General features: G+C 45.9%; 2 protein-coding genes, 1 long non-coding RNA gene and 2 other non-coding genes across 6 annotated transcripts in view; 2 read left to right on the top strand and 3 right to left on the bottom strand.

Annotated features, from left to right (window-relative positions):
• Window positions 1-22,720, top strand: part of TEX2 (testis expressed 2) — a 108,540-nt gene extending 85,820 nt beyond the window's left edge. Inside the window, exons 8-12 of one of the 2 annotated variants that reach the window (XM_067022202.1) lie at window positions 8,976-9,108; window positions 15,197-15,316; window positions 16,078-16,287; window positions 19,049-19,169; window positions 21,061-22,720. In XM_067022202.1, the coding sequence (XP_066878303.1) occupies window positions 8,976-9,108; window positions 15,197-15,316; window positions 16,078-16,287; window positions 19,049-19,169; window positions 21,061-21,183 (707 nt within the window). In that variant the 3' untranslated portion in view covers window positions 21,184-22,720. Of the gene's footprint in view, window positions 1-8,975; window positions 9,109-15,190; window positions 15,317-16,077; window positions 16,288-19,048; window positions 19,170-21,060 lie in introns of both variants that reach the window. The other variant, XM_059046891.2, reaches the window with a different exon arrangement.
• Window positions 22,721-23,526: 806 nt separating this feature from the next.
• LOC131747167 (small nucleolar RNA SNORA76) lies at window positions 23,527-23,663 on the bottom strand. Its single transcript, XR_009332796.1, has one exon. It is a non-coding gene; the product is annotated as a small nucleolar RNA SNORA76 (small nucleolar RNA).
• A 29-nt stretch (window positions 23,664-23,692) lies between these two features.
• LOC136793282 (uncharacterized) lies at window positions 23,693-24,069 on the bottom strand. Its single transcript, XR_010838362.1, has 2 exons — window positions 24,012-24,069; window positions 23,693-23,782 (listed from the first exon to the last, which is right to left on the bottom strand). It is a non-coding gene; the product is annotated as an uncharacterized lncRNA (long non-coding RNA).
• LOC131747144 (small nucleolar RNA SNORD104) lies at window positions 23,862-23,931 on the bottom strand. The gene has a single exon (XR_009332773.1). It is a non-coding gene; the product is annotated as a small nucleolar RNA SNORD104 (small nucleolar RNA).
• Window positions 24,070-24,218: 149 nt separating the features above from the next.
• ERN1 (endoplasmic reticulum to nucleus signaling 1) overlaps window positions 24,219-27,328 on the top strand; it is a 95,829-nt gene continuing 92,719 nt past the window's right edge. Inside the window, exon 1 of the mRNA XM_067022203.1 lies at window positions 24,219-24,295. The gene's annotated coding sequence lies outside the window, so the exon portion shown is untranslated. The remainder of the gene's footprint in view (window positions 24,296-27,328) is intronic.

Raw genomic sequence — 27,328 nt, 5'->3', positions numbered from 1 at the left:
TGTGACCACTTAATTGTGTCTACACTTTGATGAATCTGAGTGCTCCTAGGTTTAGTGAATTTCTGGTTCACTAAGAGTAAAGCTAGAAAAGATTCTTTGCAAATGGTCTGGCTCTAAATTTAAACAGCTGCATTATCTATGTGTCAGGTGCAGAGCTAGGATCTTGGCCCCCAATGGCATTCCAGGGCTGTCTGGCTCCCTCTGGCTCTGGGGGGCTCTAGGTTGCCCTTTGCCTCTTTAGGAACTGACTTGTAAGGAGCTGGTAAATGATCAGGTAACATAAGCTTCCTGAGAGTCAGGCTTAAAGAAGGTAAATAATAGGTGTGCATGCTTTATTTTCTAATGCATTAGCAGTCTCTTATCTCAGAACTGTCCTTTGTTGAACTAGTAGAAATTTCCAATGAGAGGGGAGCAGGGCCATAGCTGGGTTTTGCAACATCTAAGAAGTGTCCCTGTGGCTGTGAACTCTGTGAACAGGGCAGCTTTGTAAGGCTTTGAGTAAAATTCACTAAATGCCTAAGTCTCAAGTCTCTTTCCGGTTCTTCTGGAGCCAGAAATGCATCAAGACATTTTATTATATAGATCAAAGCTTTTGCCAGTTTTTAATCCATTTGAAGCTTACTTAACTCCTTTCAGGGCAAGTTTTAGAGATCTGCCTGCTTTATGTAACAAGGGAAGAAATGTTACTAAAGAAAGGAATGATAAAGACATAAAGCCTGTGGGTTTTAAAAGTTTGATCAAATTAGGTTTTTCCAAGTCTGCAAAGGCTACTTGTGATGGTATAACAGAAATGAACATGAAGGGACAATGCATCTTGGATTCCATTGCTCTAAGAGAAACCTTTCCTTTGGGGGGAATGAAAATCAGGAGTGATTTGTTAAAACTGACTCTGAAAAGCAGAGTTCACCTTTCAGGGAACTGACCCCCAGGGTGAAGGGGGCTTCTACCGCTCTCAGGAGGGGACGCCTCCCAGGGGATCCCCCCTACACACCCCACACCCTTATTTTGGGCCAGAGCTGCTGGGTCACTCCATCCTCAGGATGCTCTTTTTTTTTTTTTTTTGGCGGTACGCGGGCCTCTCACTGTTGTGGCCTCTCCCGTTGCGGAGCACAGGCTCCGGACGCGCAGGCTCAGCGGCCATGGCTCACGGGCCCACCCGTTCCGCGGCATGTGGGATCTTCCCGGACCGGGGCACGAACCCGTGTCCCCTGCATCGGCAGGCGGACCATCAACCACTGCGCCACCAGGGAAGCCCAGGATGCTCTTCTTGAGGCACCACAGAGCGGCGGTTCTGACCTTCAGCTCTGTGGCTGCAGCACAGCTCAGCGGCGGTTCTGAGCTCCAGCTCTGAGGCTCACGGCTCCTCGTCCTTGGGCAAGTCCTTAACCTCGTCACTGACTAACTCCTCTGTAAGTGGGGGAGACTGATGGCACCCACTGGATGGCTTAAATGAGTTAATACATGAAAGGCACTTGGAAAACATCAGGTGCCAAACAAGCTGTAAGTGTTAACTCTTGTTATTTTTACCAACATTATCGCTACCTTCACTGCTGCTGCTCTTGGAGAGTTTAGAATGTGAGTGGCTGAGGTGTTCAGCTGACCCATCCTACAGCTTGAGGCCGGCAGGTCCTCCCAGAACAGATGGAAGGGAAAAGGCCATTCCTGGTTCCAGACACACAGCCAGGTTCTAGTGCAGTGGATAAGGGGAAAGGACCACTGTTCCCGGGACCGGAACCGTGGCCAGAAGGTGGAGAGGATCTGAACCTCGGAAACTGGCAGTGCACCTCCTGTCTCTGAGCCCTGCCCGCTCCACACACACCTCACCATGGGGTGGGGGGTGGTCTCCTTCCTTCCCTACAGGCCACGGAGCAGGGCCTCCCCCCTCACTCCTCATCCCCACCCCAGGCTGCTGTCCCCAGGGCCTGTCCTCGGGGGGCCACCAGGCCAAGCTCTTTCCAGTTGTTTTATTAACTCTGTCAGGGTAATGTTTGCTCCTTCCCTCAGTCAACAAATACTCATCGTGGGGAAAACTGGAGTATTTAGAAAAGGAAAAAGGGAAACATTACCCATCGTTCCACCATTTAGAGATAGCCATGATGACCATTCTGCCACATTTGGTACATTCTTGGTACATTCTCTCCTAATTGTTTTTCTTATGGATAAAAATTAATTAAAAATGTATAGCTCCTTTTTCAAACCCTTAAAGAATTAGGCAGATTGACTGTTTAGACTTGAGAAGGCAATCAGAGGTTCCCTAGCAGGACCCTGCTGTGTTTAGATGCATAAGCCAAAGCCCAGACAGGGCGTGATGTGCCAGAGATCACTCAGCAGCCTCGCTTTTCCACGCTGCTCCACAGCTTCTAGGCTGGAGCCAGAGGCTTGCCGTGCATACCAGCTCTGGGCCAGGCCACCGCGTTTGGGCCCTGCTCCTTCATTATCCAGCAGCAAGGCCTTGGGGAGGTTTCTAAGCACTCAACACCTTGGGCTCCTCATCCATAGAGTGATGATGGCAGTAGCCTCTCCCCTGTTGCTTGTGGAGGAGATTAAACGCTTCATGTCAGCGCTCAGAGAGCACACGTGACACGCAGGAAGCCATCGGGTTTTGTTGCTGCTGCTGCAAAGCTTGATTAGTAAAATCTTCCCGAAGGGGTTTGGTGGGGACCCTCGTCTGTCAGCCAGGTTTTTCTCTTCCATGCCTGGGACCAGTGGCCTCGGAGCAGCGCCTGCAGGGGTGTCAGCAGTGTCAGAATGAGCCAAGGCTGTGGACTGTGACCCCTCAGGTTCAGATTAATGAATTTAGTCTTCAGGGCTTTTGCTACGTGGAGTTTGTCTGCAGATGGTCATTGAGCGTCCACATGAACAGAGTGCCGTGTGGCACCGTTTTTGCCCTGTTTCAAGATACCCGATTAACAACCCGAGTTTCCACCAAAGGGCTTGGATTCTGTGGAAAGATGACCATGTCCCACAGGAAGAGGAAGCTGGTCTGTCTTCAGAGATGCCTGTAGTTGTGTCTGGCAGGTCCACCATCTACATTTGTCTTCCAGACCTTGATCTGCGGTGCCTGGTGCCTTTGTTCAGTGCTGGGGCTGAAGCTACTTTGCCAGAGGAGTATTGCAGAAAAGTAGAACCAGGGGCAGTCTGTGAGCTGTCTGTTCCTCTGGCTACACCCGCATCAGGAGAGCAGCTGCCTGAGGTCGGTCACGGTGACAGGGCCAGACTGTGGGGCTCAGCACTGAGAAGAATGGCACATATCTCTGACCAGATCTGTGTTGCCCAAGGAAAAAATACCTTTTTTGGGAAGGGGAAAAAAAGTACTCATTTGTGGAACTTGGGTGGGGTGGGGAGGAGAGACTCTGATTTGGGACTGTGTTGACCTTGAAAGGTGGAGCTGTTTCCGAGAACAGTTACAGGTAGACAAAACCCAAAATGACATCTGTCCTAAAGGACACATCCAATCACAAGGAATAATACTAGTTTTCTGCAGTATCTGAGTGAGCAATATGGCACCAGTCTGTTTGCCAGGAACGAAACGGTCACTAATGTGGTCGTCTAAGAGCTGAATAACTCAAAACATCTGTTCTTGGTAAAATCAGTATATTATTAAATCTTCCATTTTAAGAGCTTTTGTTTTTTGGATGCCAAATGTTGGCTTTCAGAGTGAAAATCAGCCATCAGTTACGGGTACAGGGAGGTGGAGGAGCAGGTAACATGAGCCAGACCCTGTGAGCAACGCTTTAGGGCCTCTTACCTCTTCCTGAGCAACACACCCCATTAAACCTGTTCCAGTGAGACTGAGGCCTTTTAGTTATTTTAATAGTAAACATGACAGTGAACTGCTGAGTGAAAGTACTAGATTTATTTGGGCACGGTAGGACTGCTCCTGAGGCCATGGGGTCTATTAAATCAACTACCAGGGAGAAGGCGGGAGAGCCTCTGTTCTACTTGTCTCTGGTGACACATACCAGGGCATGTGTACTACCTCTGCTGGCATCTAGGTCTGCTCTGCACCAGGTGGCCCAGGCCATCGTTACTCTTCTTCAGGCATAAACTTCCAGAGGACAGGGATTCACTTCAGCGTCTTGAGCTTTGATAGCTTGCGTTAAGAACTAAATAAACATTTTGAGGTGGAGCGAGCCGTAGCTTTTGCCACAGTCTGAGTAGCGGTGGTGGTAACTGATCCTTCCCTCACGAGGCTGAAGAGAAACAGAAAAACAGCCCTCCCTCTTCACACAAGGACAGTTCCTCAAGTCCTTGAGTGAAGACTGACTGAAGTTTGTCATGTTCATTGTCAGTTGTGTTTCCCTTGTTGCCAGTGAAGGGCCGGTTTTATAGGGACTTGTTGGTAATCAGGTGCCACCCTTCACCACTGGACAGCCTCACAGCGTGAAGACCCCTCGTGTGGTGGAGATTGTTACAGACTGAATGTCTGCGTTCCCCCAAAATTCATATGTTGAGGCATTAACCTGCAATGTGATGGTATTTAGAGACAGGGCCTTTGGGGTGATTAAGTTTAGATGAGGTCATGGTGGGATTAGTGCCCTCATGAGAAGAGAGACCAGAGAGACAGCTCGCTCGCTGTGCCACACAAGGACACGGGAGAAGGCGGTTGTCTACAGGCCAGGAACAGAGCCCTCACCAAGAATGAATCGGCCAGCACCTTGACTTGGACTTCCAACCTCCAGAACTGTGCCAAATAAATGTCTGTTGTTTCAGCCACACAGTTTGTGGTATTTTGTTACAGCAGCCTAAGAAGACTAAGACAAGACCCTTTGTGTTCATGCCCTTTCCAGAGAACCTCTCAGGACCAGCTGCCTTACACATATTTAAAGATTTAAAAAATTGCCTTGCTCCTTAACGTCTGGTTTTTGTCCTTGAGCGCTACCAAGACCAGATGGTTACAGGAAGCAACATTTTAAATGAAATGTCTCACAAGCAAGTCTTAACCTTTGTCAAGAGCCCAGAAGAAAAAGCTCTGTTGCCGCACTCACCCAGGTCAGGAACATGTAGCTCGTTAGGGTTAGGGTACCACTCAGAGCACAGTGTCTGTCCCCACTTCACAGTGTTGCTACATTTGTCCTCGGTGAGAAGACAACCTTTCTAGTAACTGCTGATTTCGTCTTTCAGTCCTGCAAGGTGGGAGCTCCTGACTCACCCTTTATGTAACCACGTGCTTTCGGCTCCGGTTACGTGCACTCCAGGGTTTTCAGGGAGCTTTTTGCCACTGAATCATTGTCATAGAAGTGTGTTTTTCTTTTCACCTAATGTTAAAATTGTCATCTTACCCTCATCTGAATGCAAGCATGTCATATTAAGATAACTTGTTTGAATGTTTGCACTTTATATCTGTATTTAAAGATTCTCAAACCATTCTTTTTTGTGTGTGTGTGGTACGCTGGCCTCTCACTGTTGTGGCCTCTCCTGTTGTGGAGCACAGGCTCCGGACGCACAGGCTCAGTGGCCATGGCTCACGGGCCCAGCCGCTCCGCGGCATGTGGGATCTTCCCGGACCGGGGCACGAACCCGCGTCCCCTGCATTGGCAGGCGGACTGTCAACCACTGCGCCACCAGGGAAGCCCTCAAACCATTCTTGACTCCTTCATATCTTCACTGAGAATGGGGGCTGAGCGAGGCCCCGTGGGTGGGGCTCATGGAACATCTACAAGAAACAGGCTTCATCCCCTACGCAGGAGCTTGGTCAGATGTCCTCGCCTTGCCCGCTCCCCAGCCTGGACAGGGCTCTCTGGCTGCCCAGTGCAGCCTCTTCCTTCTGGCCCTGTGTCCTCCTCTGGTCTGGTCCCTGTCGGCTATGGCAATGGCAGCAAGTTAGGCTGTAGCCCAAAGTGGTTAGAAGAAGGAAGTGGCTGGTGATGGATGAGAAAGGAGAGAGCCCTGCCGGATGCACCAAGTGCCAGGCTGTGCAAGCCGTGTGGCCTCCCTTGTATAGATGAGGAGGCCGGTGCCTAGACATGGAGAAACTTCCAGGGGAATTCAAGCCCCGGTCCACGTGACTGGACTCCGTGTGCTTTTCCCTCTTCCCAGCCTCAGCTCCCGGCAGGGGGGCCAGACCACACGTCACTGAGTAGAATGTCCCGATGACTGGGGTGTGGGCCAACTGTTTACCAAACCTGTGTCCATATCCCATCATTTAAAACACAGACAAACAGAACCTTCCACTTTATTATAACAAGTAAAATTCTGGTGCCTTTAATATGACAACCTTCGAAGGCAATACATATTAGTAATATTTATTGGAAACCTGACTGGGATTTTCAAAGGAAATGATTATGTCTAAATACATACTGCAGCCAGGTAGTTTGAGTCTATTGATTCTCAAGTTAAATAAAGCTGGAGATACACAAGAAGAAATATCTTCTTTATTGATGTTCCATTTATATTGAGTTTAAAATCTACTAATATCAAGCCTTTTGCCCTAATTCCCTTTCTACTGGAAGTGATTAATGACTAAATGTCTTTATTAAAGCAGATATGCCCTTTATTTCCAGTAACACTGCCTCTGAAGAGCAAGCTAATTAATGATTTTTAAATGTTTAATGTAAGCAAGAAATAAAGCAGTTTTGTGTGTTGCTGCAAAGAAGACATTCACAACTGATCTGCATATCACTTAATTAAACCAGGTCATTCACAGAAAATAATTATCTTCAATTATGATGAAAAGAACTTGGTGGAAGCAAAATGGAAATTATTCTGCCTTTAGTGAGGAGTTACACCATTAGCGCTTACTGAAGTTAAGAAAGCTATTATCTGGGCTTCCCTGGTGGCGCAGTGGTTGAGAGTCCACCTGCCGATGCAGGGGACACGGGTTTGTGCCCCAGTCCGGGAAGATCCCACATGCCGCGGAGCGGCTAGGCCCGTGAGACATGGCTGCTGAGCCTGCGTGTCCGGAGCGTGTTCTCCGCAACGGGAGAGGCCACAACAGTGGAGAGGCCCACGTAAAAAAAAGAAAGCTATTCTCTGAGATGGTGGCCAAATGGGATAACTTATTTACTGTAATTGCTTGAAAATGCGGCTGTGTGTGAACAGTGGTTTTAGATTAATTTCCTGCTTCCTTTTAGATATTGTCATTTGTCTTATGAGGATCTATAAAACTTTATTAACATTTAAACACCCACTTGAAGGACCATTTTTTTTCACTGTATTATCGATTTAGTCTTTTTGCATTTAAAAAAAGTTACATTTGTTGAATATACTGTTAGTACGCACAAGCCAGCTAGTGGATCTGTTTTGGGTTTTTTAAAAATTTTTAAATTAAATTAAACTTTTTTTTTTATACAGCAGGTTCTTACTAGTCATCTGTTTTATACACATCAGTGTATACATGTCAATCCCAATCTCCCAATTCATCACACACACCCCCACCCCCCTGCACTTTCCCCCCTTGGTGTCCATACGTTTGTTCTCTGCATCTGTGTCTCAGCTTCTGCCCTGCAAACTGGTTCATCTGTACCATTTTTCTAGGTTCCACATACATGCGTTAATATACAATATTTGTTTTTCTCTTTCTGACTTACTTCACTCTATGACAGTCTCTAGATCCATCCACGTCTCAACAAATGACCCAATTTTGTTCCTTTTTATGGCTGAGTAATATTCCATTGTATATATATACCACATCTTCTTTATCCATTCGTCTGTTTATGGGCATTTACGTTGCTTCCATGACCTGGCTCTTGTAAATAGTGCTGCAATGAACATTGCGGTGCATGTGAGGACCATGTTTTGATGGGAAGTCCATGAGGTGTTACAGAGCTTGGACTCGGTAAAGTCACAGCATAGTCTGTCCCACCTGCTGAATCATAGGACCCTGGGGTAGAAAAGGTTGTGAGATGACTGACCCCTATTTGCATTTTAGACTTCTGGTCAGTGGCCACTTCTGCTGGTGGGCCTTCCCAATGAAATTCCACAAAGCCAAAAGCCTCTAAGATATGCTCTCGTTGACATGAGTGTCTTTTCTAAGGAACAGGTGGTTATTTTTTCTTTTTTTTTTTTTAACATCTTTATTGGAGTATAATTGCTTTACAATGGTGTGTTAGTTTCTGCTTTATAGCAAAGTGAATCAGCTATACATATACATATATCCCCATATCTCCTCCCTCTTGTGTCTCCCTTCCTCCCTCCCTATCCCACCCCCTAGGTGGTCACAAAGCACCGAGCTGATCTCCCTGTGCTATGCAGCTGCTTCCCACTTGCTATCTGTTTTACGTTTGGTAGTGTGTATATGTCCATGCCACTCTCTCACTTCGTCCCAGCTCACCCTTCCCCCTCCCCGTGTCCTCAAGTCCATTCTCTACATCTGTGTCATTAAGGAACAGGTTTTTCAACTAAGGTACAAAGTGGTTACCCAACTTTATCTAGATAATCCTGGGGCTTGAACACGGATTATTTTGATTCCATTCCTATGCAATTTCCAGAAAGAAGAGGGTTCTAAAAGGTTTTGTCACCATCTTTATCATACCAAGCTAAACCTGAACCATTTTCTGTGCCCCTCCCCTCCCCCATCCCCAAACAATAGATAATTTAAAGAAAGACAGTGGTTCTCACTTGTGTCTTTAAAGAGCCCAGCATGCTGTGAAGTCTCTGCACCTCTCTTCTTCCACTAACCAGCTGGGACAACGCAGACATCATCCTGGCTTTGCCCTGGCGCAAGCCATCTCCTCCTGCTGGGAGTGTGTTTCTTACCCAAAGTGAGAAGAACCCAGAGGACAGAACCCTGAGCTCACTGTGACCATTTTAACGGATGTTGAAATACTGGCAGTTTGCCAGATGCTTGAACTGTTTCCAGAAACTTTTCTTTTCACAATCTCTTCTTGCATGCATTGGTAGTACAGGCAATATATATAGACTTTCAATGTGAATACCTACTTAGATACTTTAAAATATAAATTTTAATCTGTCACTTATAGTCATGTTTTTCTGGGGGGGGAAAAAAACCTTTTGTTTTTTCACCATTTCTCCAGGACTCTGGATCGATTTGGAAATGTCCTACAACGGGTCCTTTCTGATGACTCTTGAGACCAAAATGAATTTGACCAAATTAGGTAAAGAGCCTCTTGTTGAAGCCCTGAAGGTTGGAGAAATTGGCAAAGAAGGGTAAGGGGCTATATGAATTTACTAACCCAATCCTGGGGAACCACCTTCTTCCTCTAGCCCTTGAGAAGCAGTTTTAATGTGTATAGCCCCAATGTTGAGCGCCAGCTTCATGTAAGTGCTTCCTGGCCCCGGAGGATTTCAGGGAATAATTTCCTGGTTTCACCCCCTGCAGACTGTGAGTCCCCGTCTCTGCTCAGTGCCGTAGGCCTTGGTGCAGCCAGTGGAGCATACAGTGTTGATTACCTGGAAAGCATCCCTGACTCAGACCAGCAGGGCAGTCTGCACAATAAAATGCTTTGTGAAGAGAAGCATCATCCAGAAGGTTCCTCCTTCAGCTTGCAGCCACAAACAGCACTATGTGGGCCAGGCTGAGGTGCTTCAGGGGGCTGCCTGCTTTAATCACAGAGTCAGAATTATTTATAATTAGACGATTGATTTTGTAGCCAAGAGGGTGCTCCTAAAGTGTTTTGAGACGCCTTTCCCCTAAATAATACAATATCTATTTTCTTAATAAACTCCTCTCTTTGTAGAAGATACTGCATCTGTTGCCGAGTTTGTCTAATTTAGTAAATATTTTCAATTTGTGAGATAGTTAATGAAGCTGATTTTTTTTCTTAGATGCCTAGAATGGATAAGCTGGAACTTTCACATTCCCACACACCTTAAAAATGACTGCTTCAGACTACATATTTAAATTATATTATTGTTTTTACCAAACTAAAAAGGCTGATTGGAGTCTGCTTCTCACATCTTTAGCCCCTTTGCATGGAATTAGCAGTACAATGATAGGGAAATGCCACAAGGAGCCACCTTCTCAGCATCTAAATATAAATATAAGACACAGGCTCTTAGATGTTTGCTTTATTATGATGCTGACCTGATGCTTGTATTCATACTTGTGGTGAAAGCACAGTAGATGGGGGAGTTGGATCATACATTTGAGAACGTTCTTTCACTAAGGTGATTCTGAGTTATCCAGGTGACTTAATGAAAATGTTCATATTTTAATTTTTGGAGAATTTCACCTGCTGTATGCAGTCTAACCTGTATCTGTGCTATTTTCCTTTCACTTTTCTACTGTTTTGTTAAAATGTGTTTGGATTCGGCGATCTGTGGATTGTGTTTTCCGGTGAGTGGTATTGATCAGCCCTCCATGTAGCATTTCATACCCCATCAGCGCTGAGTCTCGTTCGGACCCATGTGACACCGCGAGGAAGCTTGTCCTTTCATCATGTTCCCCGACATAAAGGCACCGTTTGTAGACCTGAGTGGATTGAGATCAGGAGCATTTAAGAGGCTTTCCTGGGGGGAGAGTCGTACAGACTTCCTTGATTCGTATTGCCGGGGTCCTGATCTAGCCCTCTAGTCAGACTCAGCTTCTGTCCCCAGCTGCCCCGACCCCGGCGCCATGCCCAGCTGAGCGCCATCAGGCCAGCCTTGGGACAGCAAAGTTGCAGAACCAGCTGCCAGTAAAACCAAGCACCTTAGGCAGAAGCAGTCTTGAAAATGATCTAACTAACCGGGAGCTCCGGGACAGAGCAGACTTCGGTCAGGAGCATTTGTGCAGGGAGCCCTTTCTGGAAACAGCCCTGTGCTGGCCCAGGGCTGCTGGGACTCCTTCGGAAAGAGGGGTCTTGGGAGCAGGTGGGGCCCCACCACAGCCAGGTCCCTGAGATCCTTGCCACTGAGGCGTTCCATGTTCACTGTTATTCATGCAGCTCTCTTGGCACAATTTCAAGTTCATAAACTCAGCTGATTGGAGGACAGACACGTTTCTGAGCAAGCAGTGCTTCTCTAGACTGCATGAAAAAGGCCTCTGCATTAGGAATATAATGGTATATTTAATTTATAATATATATCTAAAGTACCATTTTTTTCCAGTACAGTCTGGTATAAAATGTTTTGCTTCTTCCTGTGAGGATGTTAAATTTTATGTTGATGTGTAATTGGCTGTCATTTAATTTTAAAAGCAAGGAAAAATACAATCCCAAAGCACTTGGGAGGAAAACGCCTGGATAAATGAACCCTTAACCCTTTTTTTGCATAAAAGACCCCCTTGGGAATCTGTGAGCTCTGGGTCCTTCCCCCAGAGAATGCCTGCACATGCACCATTTGGCTCACAATTTCTGGGAGCTTCTAGAGCCTCTCAAAAGCCCATCCATAGCTAAGAGCCTGATCCCGGAAGTGATTCTAACATCACTTCTCCTCCTCAGTCAGGAGCTATGGAATTGCCCTGAGGCTGAATGCCAGAGGAGAGGCAAAGTCCCTGCATCTGTGGCTGTTACTGAGCGTGTGATCTTTGGTTTCCTTGAGGAAGCCTCTCATAGAGCAGCATGTGTGAGTGATGTGTCCGCAGCTCCAGGCCCTCCCTTTAGCCCGTGGCCGCCGGTCCAGGGCCTCACTTCTGGGCAAGGGCTTGTCCCCTGCTGTCCTGCTCTGGCAGAGCCTCTGCTTTGTCTCGCTTCTTTTGTCTGTCCCCCTTCAAGTGTGCAAATGACTGTGCCCGTGGGGAGTACCTGAGGAGGTGCTGCTCAGCCTGTGGGAAGTCCTGCTTACTGTAGAAAGTTTATGAGGACCCTGAGGCTGGTGGTAAGAAATTGAAGTCTGTGTCGCTTCACTCTAGTGAAGGCCTTTCCCTTTGAAATGTGGATACCTTTTATATTTGCAGGCATTTTTCCTTGAGTCTTTGTATTTCCCGAATAGTCTTCTTGTTACACATTGTAGTTACAGTGACTTTGGGGCGATAAGGCACTCAAAATGGAATTCAGGTGGTGAGCTGGGCAGTCAGAACTTTAGGAATTGGCCTGAAGGGGACCTAAGCGAGTCAGGAAGGGGAATGTGCTGCTCGTTGGCTGCTCTTTAAATGCACATAGGGGCGGGCATTTCCTGGAAGGCCCACAGCAGCCTGGGCTGGCATGCAAGTCCCTGTATGGCCCCCGCCCCCCCGCGACCTCTGTATTGGGCCGCTAGTCCCCGGTGTACCCGGGTCCACCACCCCGCCCCAAGGCCCTGATATTCTGGGAGCCCAGTGCTTGTCGCTCATGCCGTGACTCAGTCTAGCTCTGTGGGTGTACGTGCACGTGTGTGTGGCAGATATATGGGCCCGACTTCTGTCAAAGGAGACGAATGCACTCGTGAGCGTGGTCCCCCTCCAAGCAGTCCTCACTGGGCTGTTTAATCTAATTATGCACCCTTCACTTAAAGCATTTTTTTGGAGCTGCTTTTTTAGAGTTGCCTCCAGAGTCTGTGACATTCCTTTAAGTATTCTGAGTGACAGCACATCTTCCTACTTTCTAGATGGATTGGATCTTTGAGAAATTGCCAGACGTCGCTTAGAGGTGATGGTGATTATGAGACTAAGAAATTAAATGTTTGGTTCAAGACAGAGTATCAGGGATAAAATAACGCACTTTTTCTTACTTGTCCGACTGCAAGCGCATTTCCAAAAAGATTTTTAGCAGAGGCAGCAAAACTGGATTAAGCCCTTTAAGGTGACTCTTGAAAGGATATTATGCTTATCTCGGATTCTAAGGTGTGTTTAAAAAAGTAGGCTTATCGCGTTCTAGCACATCTTATATAAGAATGTGCAGGGTGTCTTTCTCTGAAATTCATCATAAGGTTGAGATCACAAAATGCATGTTCGGTTATAAAACTTGAATATCAGCCAAATTTTTAATTACACTTTTAATTAGTAAGTATTGGGTGCCACATAACACAGCCCCCTATGCTGAGAGGAGAGGTACCATTTGGTCACAGTCAGAATTTCATGTCATCTGATCTGTTTTAACTGACAGAGCATTGTCTAAATGATTCACTTCAAGCCACAAAATTCATCCTGTTCTCTGTCCTGTGGAGGATTAATTCAGGGACCCGAGAGCTCAGGGCAGCGCTCAGCCTTTGGCATCTTCTGCCCCAAGTCTGGAGGCTGCCAGATGACAAATACCAGTGGGGACAGAAGGGATCAGTGGTTCTGCAGGTTTCACTGTGGTCCAGGATACTGAGGCAGCCTTTTGTGCTCTGTACCTTCCTTACCTGGCAGCACGAGGTCTGAGCCAGGGGGCACAGTCATTTTACTGATGGAGAAGTAAGATAGGTTTCTGAGATGGTCGTGTTATCTTTGGGGACTTACCTCCCTGACTTTCTTCATCCCAAGACCCAGTGCAGGCTTTCTTGGGAATCATATTTTACTTTTTATATAAAAGAAGAGCTCTGTGAGGGCTGCCTAACCCTGGAAAGCGGTAAGATGGTTTTGTGACCAGTAGACACACGTGAGCATTTCCTGGACTAGCCTGGCTTCTGATGGAAGGAGGAGCAGTCGGGTGCTGTCCCCGTGGCCAGGGACAAGAGGCCTTTGTGTCTGTAGAGGGAGTTTCCCTTTAACGCTGTACTCAAGCCTGTTGGCTATAGCGCTGGCTCTAATGTTTCAGGACCAGGATCAAGGAGGATCCGGGTGTCCTGCCAGGGAGGACATTTGTGCTCGGTCCTCTTACAGCCGGGCTCCTGTTTCAGGGCGGAGATTTCAGTGCCCTTTTCCCAACGCTGGGGCCTCTGCTGGGCCTTCCTTCAGGTCCACACTGGCGGGTGTGCTCTGCCCTTGGGTGCCCTTGGCCCTTGTTGGAGGAGATGACTGCCCCCGTGGGCTTCTGGTGGCCCAAGGAAAACCCCAAAGGGTTACACCAGCAGGAAGATGGGACCTAAGCTGCGCTGCCTTCCCCTGTCCTGGTGATTTTTGTCCTTATCAAAAATACAAGGCCCCCACGTGCCACAACTAAGAAGCCTGTGAGCCGCAACTAAGACCCAATGCAACCAAAAAAAAAAAAAAAAAATACAAGGCCCACCCTCTGCTTGGTGACCATTTGGTAGCTTAATTGTGTTCATTCTGTCCCCATTAAGTCTCTGAGCCTCAGAGATGGGCCCTGCTTTCTGCCTCGCTGAAGCAAAGCCACCATCCAGGGAGGGAGCTGCCTTCTGTGGGGCCCAAGCTTGGCCAGGAACCCCCAGGGCCCTCACAGGGGAACCTTGATCACTGGCTGCTGCCAGTGATCCAGTGGAAACTGAGGCTCTACCCTGGAAAGATTAACGAGGGACATTGCTCTCTGGTGAAGTTTTTTATTACTTCATTTAAAAAACATGGTTTTCTTAATATAAATTTATTTATTTATTTTTGGCTGCATTGGGTCTTTATTGCTGTGCATGGGCTTTCTCTAGTTGTGGCGAGCAGGGGCTACTCTTCTTTGCGGGGCGCGGGCTTCTCATTGCGGTGGCTTCTTTTGTTGCGGAGCACGGGCTCTAGGTGCGCGGCCTTCAGTAGTTGTGGCTCGCGGGCTCTACAGCGCAGGCTCAGTAGTTGTGGCGCACGGGCATAGCTGCTCTGCGGCATGTGGGATCTTCCCGGACCAGGGCTCAAACCTGTGTCCCCTGCATTGGCAGGCGGATTCTTAACCACTGCGTCACCAGGGAAGCCCTAAAAAATGGTTTTAAATTAGTACTTTTCTTGAAAAGTTTCTGGGTTCTCATGTCAGTTGCTTCCTAGAGTCCCTTGAGATTTGTTGGCTTTTTCTGTGACCTTTAGGAGCTGGGGCAGGTGTGGGCTAGGATACATAATTTCACTAGAAAGGAATCTTGAGCCAAAACTAACGGGAGGAAACTAAGCCAAAAAGCAGAGTTGTTGAACTCAGCCAGAGTCAGGGGACTTGCCTGAACATCCCCGTCATCTGTGAGGTGGTCATGGCGCCAACATGAGCTGTCCCCTCCCCCGTGCAACCATCGTTCTTTCCACTCACCCTCCCATTGGCTACGCCGCACTTTGAGGAAATCACTGCATTTTGTGTGGACTGCATCACACTCCCACCACCTGTCTTTCTGACGCATGCGCAGAATCCAGCCCTTCAGGCCCAAGTCCTCTGCGGTCCTGCTGGGGATTTGGCACTGAAGGGTCTCCCGGGGGACCAGGCCAATCCGAGGACTCTTGGATTGGGCCTCTTCTGTCTGGGCTGGGTGGGGGAGAGTGATGACGCGGTAGCAGTGGTGGCGGTGGAGCCTGGCGATGGGCCAGCTGCCGTGGTGACTCTGCCCTGATCAGTTGCAGGCCCAGGGCCTTCTGTCTGGCTGACAGCGACGAGGAGTCCTCCAGTGCTGGCTCCTCTGACGAAGACGACGCACCAGAGCCCGGCACAGGAGACAAACCGCTTCTCCCAGGGGCTGAAGGGTGAGTGGATTCAGCTTCTGGGGTCTTCAGGGGTCAGGGCTGCAAGTTGGGAGTGAGCTTTTATTGTCTTTTCCTCTCTGATCTTCCTTCCTCCTTCACTTTGAGTGAATGTTTTTTGCATTAATAACTAAAAGCCAGTGGGATAAGATTTCATGCCCCAGAGCAAAAGACCCGAATAGCTTTCCCTAATTAAGAGGGTCCAGACCAAAACGGTTTTCTTGGGCCGTTGGAATAAATAACAGAGAATTGAAGGGCGTGTTTATCACAAGGAGCACAGATTACACCACAGCCCCCCCTGGTGCCTGTAGGGAGCATTACTTCCCTTCTGACGGGTCACACTTGCTTCTGTTGAGCTTTTAGTTCCTACAATGTTGAGAAACATTCAGGTGATTTCTTCGGTGAATTTTGAAAACGTGGATCACTTAGCTGATCTTTTGGATCATGAACTACATTTTGGTGGCTCCCTTTCCCTGTTACTTGGACTGCTGAATGATCAAAGTGCTTAGGCTGCCTCTCTGTAAGGATCTTTTAATTATTTAAGTGAGTGAAGAAACTAAAATGGTAAAGAAACCAGGTGATTCAGAAGTATTTGTGAGAAAATATCAACCTATTTACTTTTGAAATCCTACAGAAGATGAAAAGAGAATCTAGATGTTTGAGGAATTGGGACTAAAGTTTGTGTGCATTATTTAAACTCTCCCCAAGTTGTTTGTGAAGGAACAAAGTCTATACTAACACCTGTCTGTGTCCCTCATTTAAAGGTATGTTGGAGGTCACCGAACAAGTAAGATTATGAGGTTTGTTGATAAAATTACCAAGTCAAAATATTTCCAAAAAGCAACGGAGACAGAGTTCATTAAAAAGAAGATTGAAGAAGTCTCCAATACACCACTGCTGCTAACTGTAGAAGTACAAGAATGTAGAGGAACCTTGGCGGTCAACATTCCACCTCCCCCGACTGACCGAATATGGTGCGTAGAGGGCCCCTCGGGGTCAGCCAGTGATTCCCCTTCTTGCGTGACCATAAAAACCCCAGCTTCCTGATCCTTGACATTATGGAAAGTACCTTCCTCTGGGAAGAAGCACTTTCAAACGTTTTTCACGGAACCTTAACGTTAGTTGTAAATCTGTGTCTGTCTTCTACTCTGAGTGGTTAATTCACGTATAAAGACTCATCTTCACACGTTAGGAAGAGTTAAGGTTATTGGTGAAGTTTATGGGATGAGCTGTTTCAGTTCTTGGTCTTCCTCCTCTCTCAAGCCAACCCTTTCCACCAGTGAGAACAGCTCTCATTTGTAGACCTCTTATTCTCTGCCTAGCCAGCCTGGGATGTAACTGCTTCACCTGGCCAGTCCTCACAGCATCCTGCGGAGGTAGGGCCGTCGTCGTGCCCTCCTTACAGATGGGGATCACACGTCAGCAGAGTCCTGGGCGGCTAGGGAAGACTTCCCCAGGTCAGACCTGGATGTTAAGGAGGCAGGAGCATGTGTGCTTGGTAACTGTGGTAGAAGGTCTACCCAGAGAGTTGTCCTTTGACTGAACCAGTGGGTCTTAACTCCACCTGCATATCACAGTCACCTGGGTGACTTGTTAAAGCTATGCCCAGCCCAGCCCCCAGGATTCAGCGGCTGGGGGACTGAGCCAGGATTGAGAATCACTGAAATAAATTTTTCATGAGCCCAGCAGAAGAAAATCACTATCTATAAATCTCAATTTTAAATTGACATTCAAATGTGCATAAGGGTATACAGGGATTGAATAAAAGACCTCTTTGTACCATAAGCTACAGTTGTGTGAAAAAGATAGCTTTGTTCTGTTATAGAGTGAAACCAGTGTGCTGGTATACAACCTTAGTGTTCAGAAGGGCTTGTAGGAATGATCCCCAATTTTTTTTTTTTTTTTTTAATTTAATTTTTTGCAGTACGCGGGCCTCTTACTGTTGTGGCCTCTCCCGTTGCGGAGCACAGGTTCTGGACGTGCAGGCTTAGCGGCCATGGCTCATGGGCCTAGCTGCTCCGCAGCATGTGGGATCCTCCTGGACCTGGGACACGAACCCGTGTCCCCTGCATCGGCAGGCAGACTCCCAACCACTGCGCCACCAGGGAAGCCCCAAAAGGATTTTTTAATTGACTGATCATTTAATGATGATATTGGTGTTTCCCAGTAAAAACTTTAAAATACCATTTTAGATTTTATTTTTAAAAAGTAATGTTTCCACTGGAAGAACATGAAGAAAACAGAAAAAAAAAAAAGCCTGTAACCTTACCATCCAAAAATAACCCGTTAATAAGTAACTTACTGTACATTTTTCCAAGCCTAATAACAAATTTTTTTAAATAGTAAAGAGTTGATATGTTTTTTCCTCTTCCCATCTTTGACTTAGGAGTTACAAATGCCACTGCTCAATGGGAGTTAAAATTAGAGACCTCTAGGCTAGTGCCACCCAGTGCATGCTCGAGTGCTGAACTGTTTGTTATTAATCCACAAAGATAAGTATAGGGCTTCCCTGGTGGCGCAGTGGTTGAGAATCCGCCTGCCGATGCAGGAGACACGGGTTCGTGCCCCGGTCCGGGAAGATCCCACATGCCGCGGAGCGGCTGGGCCCGTGAGCCATGGCCGCTGGGCCTGCACGTCCGGAGCCTGTGCTCCGCAACGGGAGAGGCCACAACAGTGAGAGGCCCGCATACCGCAAAAAAAAAAAAAAAAAAAAAAAAAAAAAAGATAAGTATAGATATTGACAGTGTTTAGAAACATTTATAGCAATTTGCCATTTTTATTGTACAGGCAGACCTCATCTTACTATGCCCTGCTTTCTTGTACTTGCCGATATTGCATGTTTTACAAATTGGAGGTTCGTGGCAACCCTGCATTGTCAGATGATGGTTAGCATTTTTTTAGCAATAAAGTGTTTTTCAGTTGAGATACGTACATTGTTTTGCACAATTAATTGACTACAGAATAGTGTAAATATAACTTTTATATGTCCTGGGAAACCAAAAATTCACGTGACTCACTTTATTGCAGCAATTAGCTTTATTGTGGTAATCTGGAACTGAGCCCATGGTATCTGCGAGGTGTGCCTGGATTTTTTAAAACATTGGTCCATGATGGGTTGAAGTTTTTAGTTTGATAGTACACAGTCTCTTGACTGGATACCTTACCAAGAATTCTGAGTGCCAGTCTGCTCCATTGAGAAGCCATAATTATGGTGTGGGGTGTGGAATGAAAAAGCAGGTTATAGAACGTTTCTATTTATGTATGCATATTAGGAGTGTGGGGGAAATTGATCCCACTTCTCTCAGTGGTCCTATCTTGGTTATGAGACTCAGAGAGAGAGTGTCTTTTATCTTCTGCTTTATACACTTGTATATTTTGGATTTTGTAACAGACATATCCTACTTTCATAAAAATAGAAACAAAAAAGATCCTTGCCATTTTAGGAAAAACAAAAACCAGAAACAATGACCAGGTCATGGACTTTTCCAGTGGCATTTCCTGGCTTTCTTAGTTTGTCACAACTGTTCTCAGATCATCACGGCCCTGGGTCCAGGGACACAGGGAGTTCACAATTCATACTTGTTGCACTGAAGTGTTTTTTAGAAGGGATTTTCGGAAGAAGAGAACATTTAAATAGTGATAAAGCCTTGTGTAAATGAGGAATGTTTGCTCTTGGTACTGTCCACTTCTTTTCTTTGCTTCTGAATGTGGTTATTACTTGTCTTCTTTAAAAAGGTATGGTTTCCGGAAGCCACCACATATCGAGCTGAAAGCTCGGCCAAAACTTGGAGAGAGAGAAGTGACTTTAGTTCATGTGACAGACTGGATAGAGAAGAAACTGGAGCAAGAGTTTCAGGTACACCTGCAGTGTCATCTAGTGTTTCATGCTGAGGCTCTAAAAGCTCTGGGTAGAACAGAGGTTCTGAAGTTCATGTGGGTCAGGATCCTCCTTGGAAAATCTGGTGAAAGCTGTGGACCCCAGGAAAGTACACATATGATCAAATAGGCATAAAGTTTCAGGTTTAGTTTCAAAAACTCTGAAACTCATCCACAGAACCCCGTGAAGTAGTCTTTAGAGGAAGCTCAAAAGGTAGGGGTCAAAGAGCAAAATGACTGTCTTTTACCAGTAGGCCCGTCTGCTGGGGCTGTCTTTGGACTTTTTCCCCAGGTGGGGCCTGGAATTGGCCAGCTAGTAGCACTCAGGCTGTGGTGGTTCCTGCCCATGTGTGGTACCCAACTTGCTTGGTTTGTTTTCAGCAAATTGTTTGTTTGTTGCAACAAACATTCCATGTGTAGCTACCACCTACCCTGCAAGTCCAAAGATGACTCACTCAGGCCTGTCCCTCCCCTGTGGATCTTCTAGGATAGTCTAGAGATCTTCTGGAGTTGACTAAGCCAGAGCTCATTCTCTAAGCCTGTCTTCTGCATTCGGCCACCAAGGGAAATAGCAGTGTAGCTGAGGCCCTGGAATAAGCTGTTCCTATCAATTTTTTATCAGGTTTTTGAGGCATAGTTGTCTTTTAAGGTTTTATGGATTAACAGACTATTTACTTTGTAGTAAATTTCAGCTTTTGAAGACCGGTATTATTTTTGCAGTAGTATATTTTGAGTTATTGCCTTTTAAATTATATATTTTTTATTATTTAAAAGCTATAGGTTAAATATAACCAAAAACCAATCTATGGAAAGCTTAATCTTATCTCCAAAAGGAAAAGTACTTTGAACTTAATTAAGGGAAAGACAATCTCATGCCTTCAGTTATTTTCCTTTTTCTTATCTCCCTAGATCCTGCATTAGGAATTTGGGTGGGTCATCTCTTTTAGGGGTATTGGGATGTAAGGGTCATCTCTTTGAGGGGGCAAACTTTGGTGCCTGGTATTTTTGAAACAAGTTGGGAAGTTGAAGGGTAACTGCTTGCATTCTCCCATGGCCACCTGTTTTTGTTTTTGCTCTGGAAGAAAGCATTGCTGAAGTTGAATACATTGCCAAAATTCACTTACATAAAATTAGTTTATAAACAGATAGGCAAAGCACCATTACTGTCAATCACTCATTATCCTTTGGGTGTTCACTATAGTAGGATTTCTTTCATACGTAGCTTTAAGTGGTTCTGGTTTGAAAAAACAAAAAATTAGCTTTTTGTGTGTGTGTGTGTGTGTGTGTGGTACATGGGCCTCTCACTGTTGTGGCCTCTCCCGTTGCGGAGCACAGGCTCCGGACGCGCAGGCTCAGCGGCCATGGCTCACGGGCCCAGCCGCTCTGTGGCATGTGGGATCTTCCCGGACCCGGGCACCAACCCGTGTCCCCTGCATCGGCAGGCAGACTCTCAACCACTGCGCCACCAGGGAAGCCCCTAGCTTACATTTTTGTTGCTAGGATTTAAATGGATAAGTTGGCTTATGTGTGTTGGAATATGTGTTCTGGATATAGTAATTTGGAAATACTATGAGCAGCTTACACTGTTAATTCTCTTAATGTTATTTATCAATTCATGAGTAATTTTATTGTATGTACATGAAATCAAAGGCTGCTTCTTCCTCAGAACTTATTGGGTTCTTGTGTTCGTGCACTGGTATGATACCTCAATGCTTTCTAAATATCATAGAGGAATTAGTTTGGAATGTGTAGGAAAAGTTGTTTCATATGTATTTTAAAAACTAGTCTAAAGCCTAAAATTATCAGAACACACTAGGGGGCAACTCTGAGAAAAGAGCATTCTTCCACATGCCTGTTCCTTCTTTCTACAGAAAGTTTTTGTCATGCCAAACATGGACGACGTTTATATCCCTATCATGCACTCAGCCATGGATCCTCGCTCCACTAACAGCCTCCTGAAAGACCCACTGGTGGAGGCTGCTGATCAGCTGTGATGGGTGCAGACCTGGTGTTCCCAGTATTATGAGATGAAGCTCACGGTGTGGGGCTCTTGGCTGCCATCTGGGCTGTAGCACTGGCCTTTCCTCGTGCCACAGCTTCTGCCCTCTGCCTGCTGGTGCCCATCCCACTGGGAGGTGTCCGGTGAATGTGGTTCAGATTGCCTCCTGCAAAGCTTTGACTCAGCAAAGGAAAACTGGAAGGATCATCACGATGGATCCAGAGATTACAGGTGACTCCCACCATGGCTTTTCTAAGTCAACCAGTTTTTGTGGCAGCAAAAGAGCACATTAAGAGCAAAGCTGCACAGCTGGAAGGCTTCCCCTTGCCTCCTGGATGCCTCCAAAGCTTTTTCTCAGGCAGCCAGTGCAGTGGAATGTTTTCTCACTTTTAGTTTGTGATGCAGCCCTCCACACCAAGAGAATGTCAGTGTGGTTACACGTGGAGGGTGGGGAGTGGAATTTTGTGTACTATTTCTTTGGTGATAAAAAGATGCATAGCAACTCACTCTTATTGTGCGTTTTGGAAGCAAGTAGCCATAGAACATACACTCTAACACACTATCAGCTGGGGCGGGAACCGTGGGATTTATGTGACCATTAGACAAAGCCATGAGATCAACCCATCCCACACCTTTTACCAAGGAGGTACAATCACCTGGTTTCTGACTAATCCCAAGTGTTTTCCTGAGGCTTGAGCATATGTGGAAATATCAAACAAACCTAATGACTGGACTGGGGTGGGGCCAGAAAGCCAGAGCCACCATCCTTCCACGTGGCACTTCTGTGAGCTCTGGGAAGCTTTAAATAGGCATCTTAAATGGTTCGTTAACCTAATTGGTTTGGGATGTTTTGTGGGCAGTTTCCTTCTCTGATGGCCAAAACCGGAGACTGCACTCTATCATCTTGAGTCAAGATGATGCTGATGTTTGCTCAGCATCAAACACTACAGATCTCAAAATTAACGTGACATTTAACGTTGCCAACTTTATTTTGTGCATTTGTGTCAGAATATTTAGTTTACAGGTTTTGGGGCTCTCTTAAACTGTGTAATTTGCTTTGAGAAGTACACTCAATACAATTTTTTAATTGTTTAAAGCTGCATTCAACATCAAACTTACCTTGGGTTAACTTTTGACAACTATCTGTGGACAGAGCTAATAGTGGTTTTTTAAACAGCAACAGCACCTTGCCTGAACGGGACTTTAAAGTTAATATATTGAAAAAAAGATATTTGAACCCTTATTTGATTACTTTAATTGTACCATTAAAACATTTGACTTAAATGATCAGACCATTCCAGTCAGTGTACTGTTCTGATTTCTCATTGTGTAGGCCAATTTGCCTGTCAGTGCGCATGTCTTGTTGCTGTCTTATAATTTTTGTGCAATAATTAAAGGCAAAGGACTAGATGCACTATTGTGTAGAGATTACACGACTGTACCCTATTGCACTTAATTAAATAGTTATGTGGGGATTTACAATCGCTTGCATTGTTTCACCAAATAAATATCTCATGTCAAATACTAGATAAGCATCTAAGTTATTTCTACTTGATCCTGCTTAGATAACAGGAACAGAATAAACTGTGGTACAGAATAAACCTGGGCCCTCGGCTGCCAGTAGCAGCTTCAGTTTCTTGGGTGGTCACTGGACCCGTCCTGTTAGAGGGTCCAAAGTAGACCACACCCTGATATAAGGAAGGGGCTATTTTCCTCAACTCATATTTTTAAAAGTCCTGCTCCTGAGCTAGAGTTTACACCAACTGCCTACTAACCTAACTTGGCGTCCCCTCCATTATTAAGTACCAAAGCGGCTAGACTTGGCACTTGTGCATACCTGCCCATCAACACGTGCTGCCTTGTACTCAGAAATGATGCACGTTTCACCTAAATCCAGGAGTTATCGGTATCACCTAGAATGCGGATTACGAAGGAGTGATTGTGCATTTATTTAGATGCCTATGTGGTGCCCCGCAATGCACAAAACCCTGTCATTGTGAGCTGTTCAAGCTATCTGGGGCATATCCAAATAAGCAGTTGACCCTAAACGGCCATTTTTCGAAGTGGTCCGCGAATACATCTCAGCCAGACGAGTTCAGCCCATGCAGCTCAGGACCGGGAGCCAGTTCGTGTCAAGTGCACTACGGCCTTCACTCAATCTGTTCAAGGCCACAGCCGGATTCTCATCTCCCCTCCCCGCCGCGGTTAAATGAACCTGCCCGTCTCACTGATTTCCACGGAGAGAACACTCGGACTCACAGGACAGGCACAGGAATAAGCAGAGACTGCAGGAACCCCGACGTCTTCCCCAGCCCCCCACCCCGGCAGCCCAGTGCCGCCGTGTAGCTCGCGGTTAAAAGGGCCGCCGCCGCGAGGGCAAGACGGCCCCAGTTATGCGCAAGCGCGTGCTGCTCTGGCGCTGCAGCCTGACCCCCGGCGCCACGCGCAGGCGCGGCGGGGGCTCAAAGGCAGCGCGTCGCGACGAACAACACGGACACCACCGCTGGGATCAAGCCATTTTATTGAGGGGCTTCGGGGGAGGGTCGAAAAGCTGGGAGGACAATGAGATCCGACGTCCTTCTCCCAGCTACGACCTGCAAGAACGAGAGCGGTGGGTGAGGAGGAGGTGGTATACCCGCAAGCCCGTTTCCCACCTGCCGCCTCAACGGCCCGGCTCAGACTCCAGTTCGCATCACCCACGTCAGCAGTCTAACACGTGCTTTAATTCGGATGTCATCACCGCCAGCCGCCCATCCTCCACCCAGTTCCCAGGCCCCGAAAAGGGGACCGACCTGCCCCGGCCCAGAACACACTCCACCTCACCTTCGCCACTTCACAGTCGCTGAAAGGAAGAGGAACTAGCCGGGTTTCTACTTAAAGAAGCAGACCGGAGGTGGTTGGGCGGGCTTTACCGCCATTAACCAATAGCAAGTCAAACTTCCAGCCACGTGCCTGTAAAGTGGCCTAATGATTGGCCCTGCTCACTGAGTCCTCCAGAATATAGAGCGGTTACACGCCAGCCGTAAAGATGGGCGTCAAGGAAAGACTAAGAGTCGCTTGGTGTCCTAACTTCTTATGATTTTTTTCGCGACGTAGGTTGTCGGCCTGTGAGTAGTGCGTTTCTCCATACTACACGAAACGAAACCTTACAAACGGCAGGGCGCAAGTAATGCCTAACCTGTTTAATATTCTGTGCCAGGAGCTAGGCTAGGAGCTGAGGTGACAAACTAGTCTTGTCCCTGAATTTAAAGTAACCTGTTCAGGCAGAAAGACCTTGTGTTTGAAAGTAGACGTGCAAGCAAATACTGACTTTGTGATGAATTCGCCCCGGGACCTTGATCACTTAGCTTTATCTGAGCCTCAATTTCTGAAAAATAGGGGGGAAAAAAGTGTTGTACGAGGCTTAAATAAGTTAATGTCAGTCACCTGGCACATTGAGTTGAGTGGTAAACAAATATGTTTTTAAAGGACTGGTGTGATGTGGAAGACTTATGGATTGCAATACTTTAATAAATGCTAAAATAGAGCTATAAACAGCCTACTCTGGAAGCCCAAAGGAGAGAAGATCTAACATTGGGAAAGCTGAAAGTACTTCTAAGTATTGAGCTCTTACTGTGAGCCAGGCATATTATTCACAAGTGGTCAATAATATGTCCCTGCCCTCTGGGTTTGATTTACGGGGAGAGGGAACAAAAGACACACGGGCACAATATCTGGTTATCTTTACTTCCTTTATGTGTTTTCCTTGGGAATTCTTATCCTTTTTTTCCTCCTAACTTAATAAGGAAAGTTTATTGTTTTTTTGTAATAATGAAAGCATTTCAGCCTGAGTTTGTAGTTGAATAGGACTCTTATTTTCATTATTTTCTACATAGTCTTTAGATAAATTTTATAATTCCTCTTTGATCCAAAACAGTTATTTTGGCAAGTGTTTTGTAACGTCTATATGATGTTGTTGACTTTAAGAAAAACCAAAATACACAATGTAAGAGCTGTGAGTTGAGTTTATTCAGTGTCTTACTGAGGACTGTAGCCCAGGAGACAGAGAGCTATGAGAAAGTGTTCCCAAGAGGTAAGGGAGGAGCCAGGCTATATATGAATTTTTTTGCTGGGGAAAAAAACATGTAGTTGAACATCAGAGATTACTGCTAATCACAAAGAACAGACATCTCAAGTTAATGATTTTAGTGCTTTTCTACGTATGGGAATATGCAAGAATCTAGGAGGTGTGGAAAATTTTCCTTAGATATGTATCTTAACTATCTAGGGGCAGTATCCAAAGCGCAGAATGCTTCCTGTTTTTCTCCATCCAGGCCCACTCTCAGTGGGTGACTTCAGTGACTAATGGCTTGATTTCCTTGTAGAACTGGAGTGGCACACAACATTTTTTTTCTTTACGATTAAAAAAATATATTTATTTATTTATTTGGCTGCACTGGGTCTTAGTTGCAGCACGTGGGATCTTTCAGTTGTAGCATGCGGGCTCTTTTAGTTGTGGCACGTGGGATCTAGTTCCCTGGCCAGGGATTGAACCCGGGCCCCCTGCACTGGGAGCACAGAGTCTTAACCACTGGACCACCAGTGAAGTCCCTACAATGATTATTTCTATTGCTGCTGAAACATTTTCTTAAAATATTTATTTATTTATTTGGCTGCGTTGGGTCTTAGTTGTGGCACGCCAGATCTTCATTGCGGCACACCGGATCTTCGTTGCGGCACGAGGGCTTCTCTCTAGTCGTGGCGCATGCGGGCTCAGTTGCCCCATGGCATGTGGGATCTTACTTCCCCGACCAGGGATCGAACCCGTGTCCCCTGCATTGAAAGGTGGATTCTTAACCACTGGACTACCAGGGAAGTCCCAAACGTTTGTTTTTAAGTCAACATTTATTACACTGTCATACAGTTTCTACATTGGGAAATGAATTAAACTTTTCTTTGTAGCCTAGAATATGATCTACTTTTATAAATGTTCCACAGATTCTTGAAGTGGAGATGTTTTCACTATCATGTACAGATATTGACATGAAATATTGATTAATTTGGGGCTTCCCTGGTGGCACAGTGGTTAAGAATCTGCCTGCCAATGCAGGGGACACGAGTTAAAGCCCTGGTCCGGGAAGATCCCACATGCCGCAGGGCAACCAAACCTGTACACCACAACTACTGAGCCTGTGCTCTAGAGCCAGTGAGCCACAACTACTGAGCCTGCATGGCACAACTACTGAAACCCACGTGCCTACAGCCCATGCTCTGCAACAAGAGAAGCCACCGCAGTGAGAAGCCAGCTCACCGCAATGAAGAGCAGCCCCACTCGCCTCAACTAAAGAAAGCCCGGGTGCAGCAACGAAGATGCAACGCACCCCCAAATTAATTAATTTTTAATTAATTAATTTTTCAAAAGCCCATTTTTGAAGCAGTGGTTTGAGATGCCACTTTTATCATGTACTAGGGTTTCACATTATTCGGGCTCTAGTTTTAATTTTATTCTATTTCACAGTACTCTCTATTCTTGTTCCAGTACCACACATTCTGTCAATTTACATTAACACGTGATTTTATGCCTCATAGACGAAAGATTTTACTTTTTTTCACTGACCTATGAAAATGTCTTTGCTGAGTTTACTGCTATAAAATTATATCCAAAATTTTTTTTTAAATGAATACATGAATGTAAAGAATGGTGCTTAAAAAAAAGAGTTTACTGCCTATCATAAGGAATTATACCCATATCTTGTAATAACCCATAATGGAATATAATCTGCAAAAAAATCCCAAATCATTATGCTGTATACCTGAAGCCAACACAACATCATCAATAAGCTATACTTCAATTTTTTAAATTCATTTAAATTTTGATTTTGAAGTTTGAATACAGAGAGTACATAAAAGTATATGTGTGATTTGGAGATATTAATAAATTGAACATTCAGATACCACTTAGTTTAAGAGAAATGACATCATCAGTAACTTTGAAGCTCCCTTTCAGCCCCTTCTGACTATTTCTCCCTCCCTCACTCTCAGAGAAAACCACTGTCCTGAATTTTGAGTTTGTCTGGTTTTTGCTTTTTTCTCTAGACTTTCGCTTCATATATTTGTATATTATTTAGTTTGGCCTGACTTTGAGCTTTATAGAAATAGAA

This window comes from Kogia breviceps, chromosome 19 (assembly GCF_026419965.1).
Source record: "Kogia breviceps isolate mKogBre1 chromosome 19, mKogBre1 haplotype 1, whole genome shotgun sequence".
In the NCBI taxonomy this organism is placed as follows: domain Eukaryota; kingdom Metazoa; phylum Chordata; class Mammalia; order Artiodactyla; family Physeteridae; genus Kogia; species Kogia breviceps.
The sequence above is the reverse complement of the archived record's forward strand: the minus strand, read 5'-3'. Positions and strand labels throughout refer to the sequence as shown.